General features: G+C 35.0%; 1 protein-coding gene across 4 annotated transcripts; it reads right to left on the reverse strand.

Moving 5' to 3' along the window:
- Positions 1 to 1116: 1116 nt before the first annotated feature.
- On the reverse strand, positions 1117 to 10019 carry LOC115718911 (stromal processing peptidase, chloroplastic). Of its 4 annotated transcripts, none has more exons than XR_004012085.2 (24): positions 9606 to 10019; positions 9227 to 9485; positions 8680 to 8912; positions 8336 to 8534; positions 8095 to 8142; positions 7830 to 7937; positions 7552 to 7740; positions 7118 to 7417; positions 6740 to 6841; positions 6289 to 6423; positions 5873 to 6097; positions 5332 to 5535; positions 5052 to 5222; positions 4571 to 4720; positions 4240 to 4377; positions 3469 to 3696; positions 3221 to 3376; positions 3005 to 3131; positions 2794 to 2926; positions 2482 to 2602; positions 2314 to 2394; positions 2107 to 2208; positions 1682 to 2000; positions 1117 to 1565 (listed from the first exon to the last, which is right to left on the reverse strand). XR_004012085.2 is itself a non-coding variant. In XM_030647734.2 (24 exons), the coding sequence occupies exons 1-23, from the start codon at positions 9767 to 9769 to the stop codon at positions 1752 to 1754; spliced, it is 3822 nt and encodes a 1273-aa protein (XP_030503594.2). In that variant the 5' UTR covers positions 9770 to 10014; the 3' UTR covers positions 1117 to 1565; positions 1706 to 1751. The 4 variants fall into 4 exon arrangements, 2 of the variants coding, with proteins under 2 accessions (XP_030503594.2, XP_060961687.1); XR_009684964.1 differs by having other exon boundaries at positions 1686 to 2000; positions 9606 to 10014; XM_030647734.2 differs by having other exon boundaries at positions 1706 to 2000; positions 9606 to 10014.
- Between the last annotated feature and the right edge of the window lie 1992 nt (positions 10020 to 12011).

Below are 12011 nucleotides of genomic sequence, written 5' to 3' on the forward strand. Positions count from 1 at the left end.
GATGGCTACAAATCGGACCCACTGTCTGCCCATACAGAGCACAGCCGAACCCCCCATCGGGCCCATTTAGTCGGACCATCGGACCCATACCAAATGGACCATCGGGCCACCTTCTTCCCCATCGGGCCACCTTCTTCCCCCAAATCCGAACGCATATTCACCATTTTTTACAGTCAAAATCCAATTTTTACGGATCCGAATCCCATTTTCACAATAAATTTCTTAAATCTTACCAATAATATTTCACAACTCAAACTAAATAAATCTATAAACCATTTCTAAGAAAAAAAACAAAAAAAAAAACCACTTACCTTTGACATTTTCGGAGTGGGGGTCGGACTAGGTTGCGAGTTGCTCGGGGTACAGCGTTCGTTGGGGTTCAGGTTCCACGCCGGAGTGATCGGGGTTGTCGTTCGAGGGCTGTGGCTGAGTTGGGGTTTTGGGTTTTTTAGTGCGGCTGAGAGAAGAGTGAGGAAGAGAGAGAGGTTGATGGTTTCAAATGAGAGGGTTAGATTTGGAAATTTGGTAAATTGGTCATATATTACCAATTTTGATAAGTTTGGATTTAGGGGAAAAATAATATGGTATTTTAAGCATACAAATTCAAATTTCCCTTGTGATATGAGACTAAAAAATGCACAACACATCGCTAAACATCGTTAATTATTGTGAAAATTTGAGTAATTTTGTGACATTTAACGATATTGTGAATTAGAGACATTTAACGATAGTTCGCAATATAGTAATATTCAACGATATTTTGCGATATTGTCAAAAACAAAAGAAAAAAATACAAAACAAGCAAGTTGAGAAATCTAACAATGGATAGAGATTTCAGAAGTTTCGAGGTGGTTGAGCTCAAAGATTTTGGAACTTCAGGTTAAAAACAACAAGACAGAGAGAGAGAAAGAGAGTGTTTTCAGAATGTAAAGATATTTTTAAGAGAAAAAAATATTTAACGTATAAGTATCTTACTTTAAATAGGATGGTATATTAAAAGATCATGCTTTATATTTTTTTTTTTTTTTGAAACAATCATGCTTTATATTTAAACATGCTAAACTAAATTTCTCATTTATTATTTCTTTTGATAAATACATTTTCAAAAAAAAAATATATTTTAAAATTATTTAATATAATTTTATTGTTCAATTAATATTAATATTCATAATATATATATATATATAACTTAAAAAATTTATAAAGAAAAAACAGCATGTTTACTAGTTACTAGAATTGCACTTTTTTGCAACATTGTCTATATTTTCTTGCGCAATATCTCAAGTACAATAATAATAGGATATGGTGTTGGTGTACAAAATTTCATCCTACAATCAAAAAAATTTAGAGAATAATTATTATGATTGGTCACCTATAGGCAAAATAAGCCTTTCTTTTTGTACAACAACAATATAGTGAGGATGCAAAAAATCTGCATCAGTGAGTTTGCAAAGAAGCTGGTTTCAGGTTGCCTGGGTGGTGTGTAGAGCAGGGTTGCTCCATGGCAATGCCATATTCTGGATTCTTCCAGCAAGGCCATGTCAAGCCATACCACTCCTTCAAACCTGAAAATCGATTCATAAAATTAGCACAAATACCAGCACCTCCATGCCACTGGTCTCGTCATGAAATTATGAACCTATCAAATCATCTTTAACGTAATTATGATAATTATTCATACGTGCATCGTAGTTAATCGCTTTACTTGGAGAATAAAGCTCTCATCTTAGGATGAGGGAGAGGAAGCTCCCTCATGTGGTAGGCCTTGTCATTGTTGATAAACCACGACCCACTGGACCAACTCCCTGAAAGCCTTCATCTGACGATCCTCCCTCTTCTATTGACTCAACGACGATCTCCCCATCATCATGTGCCCCGGCTATCCCGATGCATGAATATAAAGAATCCTCATCTACTTTCAGCTGATCATATGAGAGGTATACATCCTCAATTCCAGCAGCTTCATATAACAAAGTCAGATCTTTGATGCACGATATGTCCTGCACCAAAATTCAAATAAGACAATGAAATCACACACAACTAGCGTAACACTTAATTCCAAGGGAAGTTAGCTAGGCTGATCTTGAGAGAGTCCCCCTATTGTACCTTCCTTGGAACAGAAGAGGCTTGTAGGTGGGCTAAGAGTCCAAGCCAATACGCATTTGACTTGATTTCAGCCTCATGCCTCATAAGAAGGGTTCTTTTTGCCTGCAGTTTGCAAAAGAAGGATCAAAATAAGCTCAGATCATGTGCAATCCAAATATATAAATAGATATTATACACACACAAACAAAAAAAAACGAAGAAACCAACCCTGTCCAACTCCCTTTGAGTAATCTTGTTGCTGTGCAAACCTCTGAGAACATTCTTACATGCATCAACAGCTTTGTGAACCTGAAGGTTGGTTTCAGTCAAAACTGTGTGAAGTGGTTCAAAAGAGGCCAAAAACACAAATTATACAAGATGAAATTCACTCCTCACCTTGCCTGGTGTAGATGTTACGGAAATAACATACCATCCAAGATTCAGCCTATCGAATAAGTTTAATTCAAATGAAACGTCATACGTCAATCCAAGAGAATCGCGTACAGTTGTGAACAGCCTGCGCAAAATCACGGAAGAATATTATAGAGCTTACAAATGGCAAAATGTATTTGATTTATGAATTTAACTTTCAACTAAAGGTGCATGAATGTTACTACACCATATAGAACTACATATGACTGAATGCATCTGATACATGAAGTTGAGCCTTTTTCAGGTGCTTATTAAGTTGTGTGCAGGAAAAACTACCTCGAGTTAATAATCTCAGCCAGAAGCCCCATAGTGATACCAAAGAAAAGTGGATGCCCACGAAGTTTTCTTTGCAAATCCTTTTCGAAACCCTCAGCCCCAGTAAGCGATTCTTCAGTGTCTGGTTGTGGAACTGCATATACCCTAGCCATATTAATATCTGTATATCACTCAAATGATTAGTTTTACATAAGATGCTGCAACAACTCACCATCACCAGTAGAAATACTACTAATTGACTCGAACAGGTCTTTTCCATCAACTGTAAAACCCCAGCGGTTTGGTGCAGGACCTGCAATATAGGCACATGCTCTCTCATCGGTGTCCTTCAAGAATACCTGATGGAATAAACAGAGACAACTATGAATAATATTTTAATGGAAAACAAGCTTTAAAACTTCAGTAATCTATTAGTTTCTCATCCCACCTGCTGAGACTGCAAATCAGATGGAGAAGGACGAAAAACAACAGGGGCATACTCATCATGGTTACTTGTGAGATTTCCAGTAGCTCTAACTGTACCGAGGTAGTCAAGAATACAAGACTCTATATCCTCCTCAGAAAAGTCGCCAACTATACTTACCTTGAAAAACAATTATTCATCAATTAGTCGACCAGAAATGTTATATTTATATACAATTTCATAAAAGAATATATACAGTAAGAATCACACACCTCCATGTTATTTCCTACAAACTGGTTCATGACTGCATCCTTTACAGATTGCAAGGTCAAATTTTGTAATGATTTTGGAGTAGGCTCAACAAATCGTTCATCTCCATCCAACATTGCTATCATGAGTTTGTGGGCAGTGGACCGCTCCAAGCTCTTGGGAATAGACCGATAATATGACAAATATAATTGTCTTGCTCTGTCAAATGCATCATCCAGCCAGACACTATGCTGCAACAGCAAAGCATAGAAAAAATTTTAAAATTAGTATCAGTTCCAAAGGTTATTTGCTAGGAGCCCATGGAAACAGAAGTGCTAATGAGTGGATCCTTTTGTAGCACTAGCAGCAACCAAGAAAACATCTTAAAGCATATTGATAGACCAACAATCTGCTACACATATGCTAGGAGACCCCATAATTAGTGAGAAGAATTGGGGTGGGATATTTTTGGAAAGCTGGTGGTTTCTTGCTCTATGTTTTGATTTATTTTGATGTATGTTTGGTTTGGAAAGTTTTAAGGGAATAAATAGGGATGAGATGTTTAGGGCTGGGCACGAATACCCTAATCAATTATACACTGTTGTTGTTTAGGGCTGGAATGAGCCTTGGCTCTGGAGAGAAACCAGGTCTCTCGAATATCCTGGACTCGTTTTCCTAATTTCAATCAAGTTTCTCCTTCTTTTCCTCTATTTTCTCTCTGTTTGTGGTAGATACACTATTGTTCTTTATCACATATAAAAGAAAACTAGTAGACACAGATCAAATGGGTTTACCTCCAATACCATATGGAGCAATTGGAAAGCTGCACGCATCCCATTATCTCTTAAAGTAAAACGAAATTCCATAGCAATAAATTCCTCAGTGGATTCCAAGGAGCAATTGATCAGGTGATTTACACAGAATAGTTCAACCTGGAGAAGAGAATGTGTACATGCTATCAGGGAAAACATATCATGCAGTTAACTCTCAAAATTTTTGTAAATTTTCTTCTGGTAAAAACAATGAACGAAAAAATTGTCCTCAAGCAAAATACTGGAACCCTGATGAAAACCTCGTATAATTGATTAGGCTATTAGCTTTGCCAATGAATACAGGGTTACAAACCTGCTCCCTTGAAAAATTTCCAACACGTCCTCCTTCACTGAGAGTTCGAACACCCACAACAACTGCTCCTCTTGATTCAGAACTTTCAACTGCTCGTCCACCCCCAACTATAAGCCGCATTACACCTCCACGGGCTTCACTTTTTGAAATCTGCATGTGAAGGAAATAACAATTTGGGGACGATGACCACATTTCTTTGGAAGAATGTTTTATTGAATAGAGCATCACATGAGTTGGTTTAATGCGAAACAGCATCACCATTTAGAACAATTAAAAAAATCAATAAAGAAGGGGGGAAGCCATAGATATGAAGCTAACTCCAAGAGTTGGTTAAGGCTACTCATAAAAGCATACATACATAAATATATATATGTATAAATATACTTATATATCATCCATTAACCAAGAACCCGTCCAATGATTATAAGGAAAATAAATATTCATAATAAGTTCTTACAACTGAATAAATCATGTCATATACCTTGTAGTTCACGGGAATTCCATTAGAGAGACGGCATTGAGTAATTCCTGTTTCCTTGTCATGAATTTTTGAGACATTAGTTTCAGAACTTAAGGAAATAAAGGATGGGCTACGCTCCAGCCATAATTCCTGTACTTGTGATGAAGATAGTAGCTCCTTTGGCACCTCAAGCTGCAATAAACAAGTCAAATTTATATCAAACCAAAAATCTTCAACTGAAAATTGTTGGCATGCAATGCAATCAAGAGGTTAAAGTTAATAGCATGGAAATAAACAACACCTCGGGTTCAGCCTCGATAGGCTCCTTCAGTCCTGCTTTTATAGCAGCTGTAATCTCACTAGGGAATATTGTGAATTCGGTTTCACCCTTTCCTTCAATATGCACTTTTCTCGGAACACATGCAACTATTGCAGCAGGAATGGGTGCAGTAGGTTTTCCATAATCAGAGACAAATTCCAACACCTTAGCCCCAATAAAATTTACCTACATAAAAAAATAGTCGAAGATAACAAGTCAATGAAAAATTATGGTAGCTGAGAATTAAAGATCAATACATATAATCTTAAGACAACTGCTTAATATTTTGCTCACTGCTTAACACACCCAAAGATAAATAAAACTTCACCGTAAAGTTATAAAACCACACTAGACACACTACCTTAACAAGACTGCCAGTTAATTTAACATTATAATTTAAACAGTTAAATTTCTTACAGAACATCATCAAGCTGAACACAGCACAGATTCTGAATGACAGAGCAAGCCTTATATAACATAAAGTTAATTTTTTCTTTTTTTGAATATAACATAAAGTTATTACCTCCTCAAGTTTAATTGTTCCAGCAACAGTTACCAAACTCTCATGTCCCTGCCTTTGGTCCATCACTGTATGGCCCAACGCGTCACTCTCCATAATAAAATCCAAATTATCTACAGATGACACATTATCAATCATAGCTGCCAGATGTTCACTGTCTTTCAAAAGTGCATCCATATAGCGAGTCAATTCACCCTTGGTAACCCCAAACTCTTTAAGCCGACGAACCTGAAACAACTCAAAAACAATTAGCCTCGCTAAGAAAACCAAGTAAATGGCACCAGATTATTTGTGCCATTGCCATCAATTAAACAAATAGCTTCTTTGCTCATCGGGCAAGGGGGAGAAATGCATCAAATTGAGAACAGGAAGACCGAACTTGTGAATATTATAGGTGATGAAGGTAGAAAATGACAAACCTCTTGAACAGCAACTTTTATTGCACTTTGCCAATTCTTTGGTTCAGCAGTTACAGTAAGGGTAGTAACAGTGCATCCTTCTCTTCCAGAGTCACTATGGTCCAATTCAATTGAGGTAAATGGTGGATTTGAACTCTAAAAATTACAATGGATTAGCAGCTAACTTTAAGGCATCTATTCAACAGCCGAAAAAGAAAAAACAGTACAAGCTAGGAAATTTATAAGTACTCTCCAAAATAAGGACTTAAGCATATACAAAACAGTTGAAGTGAACTTCTGAAAGCCTAAATACTGATGACTTAAGAATCAAAAGACTCCATATTAAGATTAACACATGTTCAAAAAGGGGGAAACCAATATACTAAGGAGTATTATGTACTAATGATAAAAAACCAGTCAAGAATTTTGAAGAGTGTACAGTAGAATATTTGATATGACACTATAAACACACCTTGTATCTCGTATTAATCCGAAAATGCAAAGCAGATAGAAATATTCTCTTCATCAGAACATTCCTTAGGTCACCATATGTTTGAACCTTACTCACTGGAATCTGCAAGAAATTTCACAGCTAATAATTCAAAGCAAAGAGAAAGGCAATCTAAATTGTGTCCTTAAACAAACATTCTACTTGCTTAGAGCAACAATGTTTTCAAGAAAATGATATCACTCATGTAAGCATCTCAATACATAAGTAACTTCCAGGAACTTTTTGAGGAGTAGAAAACCAGTATTAACTTAGCATTCTATTTGACTAAGCTATTCAGCTGAAAGCCCTGTAGTATACTCGGGAAGAGATGCGTAGCCTCAAAACCTTAGTAGTCAGTACCTTGCAAAACATATTGAAGGAAAAATTTTGAATCAGCTCATGCTGAAAAATTTGTGGAAGCTTCTCATCTGTGCTGCTTCCGGGGAGTGACCAATTATGCTTTACGGGAGGACGAACTGCGTGCCTTTCCTTTTTGAAGATTTTAGATTGTTCTACAGAATTAGATGATCTTTCATTAGATAAACTTCCACCGAGGCCAACTGAGAGCTTGGGAACAAGGAAACTAGCCATTGCACCAAAAGCACTGGGACTTGATGGAGAGACAGCTTCAGATTCTGTGCCAGTTTGTCCAAAGACTGCCTGCAAATAAGCAATAAATCGAGTCAGCATACAGATTCTAGATGTAAACTGGAAAATGAAAGATCACTGACTTGGAATACATAAAGAGGATTCATTAAATTTATAATATATATATAGTGTGTGTGTAAACGTACTTCTATCTGGAAAACTGTTTTTGAGATGTCGTCAATATCCCCGACAATGTACAAGGTTGCATTTCCAGGGAAGTACCAACGTTCATGGAATTTCCTTATTTTGTCAGCATCCCACTTCTTAATCTGATCTTCTAATCCAATTGGAAACCTTTTGCTCAGCTTGTTTTCAGAATGAAGATGTTGTAGTAACTGTGTTTGAAAGGAAGGAAAAATACACATTGATTGAGACAGTAATAAGCAATATGATATAACCAAACAACGATATCTTCAGTTCATACCTGGCAGTCAACACGATAATCAATTGTATTCATCATTTGTAATTCTGAAAGTATCGCACGCCTTTCTTTTTCTACTCGAGAAGAAAGGAACTTCGGATGGAAAGCTATCTATTACAACACAAAATAAAGAATAATGTCAGCTTAGAATGACATCTTTCAATTTAAACTTGTTGCAAGCACATGAAAAAGAAATTTGAAGAAAAAATTGTGACTGAAAGACAGATCAAGTCAATGCTATTATTGAAGCAAACCCAAAAGGTCATACCTCATTTAGCGCATCCAATACATATGGAAGTAGATCTCCATCAGAATCCTGAAAGCACCACACTATTATCAATATACCTTTTTTCTTTTTCCAATAAACTATTACGCATAGTCAAGTGCAAGTTCAAAAATAAACTCTTCAAATAACACCCAACAGAAACAGTGAAAAATAATTGGACTAATACAGAATGATTAGCGAGAAAAGATTAAGACACAGTGAAGCGAAAGAGAGAATAATGAACCTTTGAACTAGTTGGTGAATGGATATGAAACACTGTATGATGAAAATCGGTGTAAGCATTTGATCGTGCCCCTGTCCCAAGAAGTTTCTCACGTTTTTTACTTCCAAGGAAAGCTACATGTTCGATCATATGAGCGATTCCTTGCTCGTCATCTTCCTCATCTATTGATCCTACGTGAACTTCCATGTGCGCTTCAAACCTAAAATCCCAACAATTTTGAAGTGGGAAAATGTATAGTGCATATAAATGTTGTTTGAGTGAAGGAAACCACACTAAAATTCGTATTGAACAACATAATAACAGAGTGTTCCTAAAAATAAAATGAGAAATGAATTGAAAATTACCTGTTCGGAGGAACTTTATTGGGTAAAATAAGATAACGCATGCCATTCTTCAATTGCCCTCGATAGAGTTTTGGATGAGAGGGAAGTTGACAAGTTAAGAACTCATCCAATTCTTTGTCATCTCCTCCAACTCCACTATACAATAAATCCAAGTCTTGTTTCTCAATAATACCTTCTGGCAAGGCAGTGCTGGCTGCGTGTGGCTCATCCGGACCAACAGTTGCACATGGAACCTGTACAAGCAAAACAAAGAAAGAAGATACATTAACCCATAATAAAAGTGCGATTACTGTACGAATATTAGTGGTGAAATTTACCAAAATAACAATATAAAATACTAAATTTGCAAAATAACCTCGCTTAATTTGCAAATCTATGGTCGTTTTGCATGACAGTGTAAATCTATGATCGTGTTTTGCATGACAGTGTAAATCTATGGTCGTTTGATGACCATACAAGTTTATTTTGCTAATAAATTTTTTTGTAAAGATATTTTGCTAATAAAAAAATTCATAAAGGCTATTTTTATTAGTAGTAGAACACTTACCAAGGCATCGCATTGTTTGGGCTTGGATAAGCAAAACGAAGATTTATCAGAAAACACAGATGGTATTGACGTTTTGAAACGTGAATAGCCCCGTCGGCTTCGACAAAGAGAGCACGAAACGCAATGACGTGGTCTCAAAGAATCAGCTTTGGCGAGGGGAAGCTCACTCAACACAGACTTATGCCTAATACTAGTGTTACTACAACCATTAGTCTTGGGAAAGAAGCCCGAACCGCCATAGACAGCTCGAATTGGATGCCTGAGGTATAGTGAAAAAGAAAACAAAACGAATTAACAAAGAGAAACCCTAATAATAACAAATAACAACATCAATTAGAATATATATATATATATATATAAGAAAGCGGTGAAGAAGTACCTGGAGATGGAGGAAGAAAGTAAGGATAAAGGAGAATTAAGATTCAGAGGCGGAGGAAGACGTGGCCGGAGGCATTTGAGCTTGAGACGGTTATCGTTGCTTAATCTGTGGGAACGGTAAGGAGTAATTTGGGGGAGCAGGCTTAGGCTTGTTGTGGCAGCCATGGATCAGCCAAGTATGGCGTAGATGAGAATCAGATGAAAGTAAACTCCTTGATGTGTTCTCAATTCATTTCCCAATAATAATTATATCACCATCTTCATTTTCTTCTCTTCTCTTCTCTGGTCTTCTCTTCTTGTTATGAAGTTTGGTTTTGTCCAGACAGAGGAAAAGGAGATAGTGAATAGTGGTGAGGCTGAGGCTGAAGCTGAGGCTGAGACTGAAACTCTGATATTGGGCCCTTGACCGCCTAAAAGCCCAGATGGAAATATATGTGACTCCTAATTAGTTAAGGGGAATTTTCTTTTCTTTTTTTTTTTATGAATATTTTTTTATGGTTTTTTTAATTTTTTTTTTTAAATTCTACAATGTATCTCTTAGAAAAGATGTACCATTTTATTTGTTTTGATGTTCGAAATATTATTTTAGTCAAATTTTTTTTCATAATTATGTATTCTATAGCTATTTAAGATATTTTGTAAAATTTTAAAAAATTTAATACGTCAAAAATAAAATTCAAGCAATATGTTATACGCGTAATTATTTTATTTTATGCGTGTGTAAAATACACTAATTGAACACTGCATTCTATATGGTAAATTATTTAAAAAATTTCAAAATTTTGTAAAATATCTTAAATAATTATAATATAAACGAATATGAAAAAAATAAATTAAATTTTTTTTCTGAATGTTGAAACATATAAAAATTGTATCGATGCACTTATATTAAGGGAGTTAGGGGTGGGCATCATCCAATCCAATCCAATTGAACCGAACTGATCCAATCCAATCCAATTACAAAAAATTAAAAATTCAATTACAATTGGATTGGATTGGATTGGATGCTAAAAGTTAGATTCTAATTGGATTGGATCGGTTATTGGATGTCAATCTCAAAATCCAATTAAAAACCGATTCAATCCAATTACATTTATATATATTAAAAAATTATTTATATAATAAATATTTATTATATTTTTATTACATTTTTTGCATGTAGAATTTGTAACACTTGATTGTTTAGTGTATTTATTTTCATGATGTTTTGTTCTATTTTATTACTTAAAATGTTATTGTTTTAATTATTTAAAACTTTTAGCTACAATACACTTGTAAGAATAGTATATTTATGAAGTATTAAACTTAAATAAAAAGTGATACTTAGTTTTTTACGTATTTTTCTTTATATTTTTAAGCTAATATTGAAATTTAGGTGTGTAATTGGATATCTAATTAAAAAATCGATCCAATCCAATCAATTCAATTAGTAATTGGATTGGATTTTGAAGTCTAATTGGATTCGATCGGATGATGATTTTCTAAATCCAATTACTAATTAGATTGGATCGGATGAGGAAAGAAAAAGGTTAGATTGGATCGAATGGCCACCCCTAAAAGAAGTATTGTAAAAACACCATTTTCTTATAATTTTTAAAATATAAGTTTGTAAAATATATGTGAAAATTTTAGAAAAAATTAAAAAATATGAAAAAAAAAAAACATAAAGTACTTAATTACCTTCTAATTGCGTAAAGCACCTTTACATGATTTTTTTCATATTTTTTTTTACAATTTTCTCTTTAGGGTGCGTTTGGAAAGCCACACTGTAATTGGATGTGCGTGTAATTGGAGGTAATTAAACAATTTGGCATGTTTGTCTGACCATGTAATTATAATATAACTGTGTAATTAAAAGTAATTGAGGGGTTCCAATTACACTCTCCAATTCTCATGGTCCCCATGATAATTGAATGTAATTACACTGTGTAATTACTAAAAACTTTCCATATTAAACATTAGCTATTAAAAAATATTATTTTCTCATGTAATTACTGAAATTAGGATTCATATATAATTACTACCTCATATCCAAACACACCTTGCATTTTAAAATATAGTGTATTTACTAAACTGTATAATTACTACCCTAGTAATTACCCTAGTAATTAGTAGAGATGGAAATTTATACCGCGGGGATGGGTAATCGCGGGGACCCGCCCCTAATGGGGTGGGGATTCCCCATCTTAGTGGTTAATGGGGCGGTGGTGGGGGACAATTTCAATACCCGAAGCGGGGATAGGGCGGGGGCGGGAATAATACTATCCGCACCATATCCGACCCCGATATAGATATATATAATTTTTTTTGTTTTTTTTTCAAACTTTGACACATATTTAGTTTTTATTTTCTATTAGGTTATGCTTTTTTTAAGTAGGTTTATTTTTTATCTTCTATGAATTATGAA

Source organism: Cannabis sativa, chromosome X (genome assembly GCF_029168945.1).
Source record: "Cannabis sativa cultivar Pink pepper isolate KNU-18-1 chromosome X, ASM2916894v1, whole genome shotgun sequence".
Taxonomy (NCBI): Eukaryota; Viridiplantae; Streptophyta; class Magnoliopsida; order Rosales; family Cannabaceae; genus Cannabis; species Cannabis sativa.

Bases quoted from the DNA above. Each gene is read 5' to 3' on its own strand.
- LOC115718911 (XM_030647734.2), bottom strand. From the start codon at position 9,769: ATGGCTGCCACAACAAGCCTAAGCCTGCTCCCCCAAATTACTCCTTAC. The intron at 4,721-5,051 runs GTATATGACATG...CTTCACATGCAG, and splicing joins GAATTCCCGTGAACTACAAG to ATTTCAAAAAGTGAAGCCCG. The intron at 2,209-2,313 runs GTTGGTTTCTTC...TGCAAACTGCAG, and splicing joins CTCAAAGGGAGTTGGACAGG to GCAAAAAGAACCCTTCTTAT.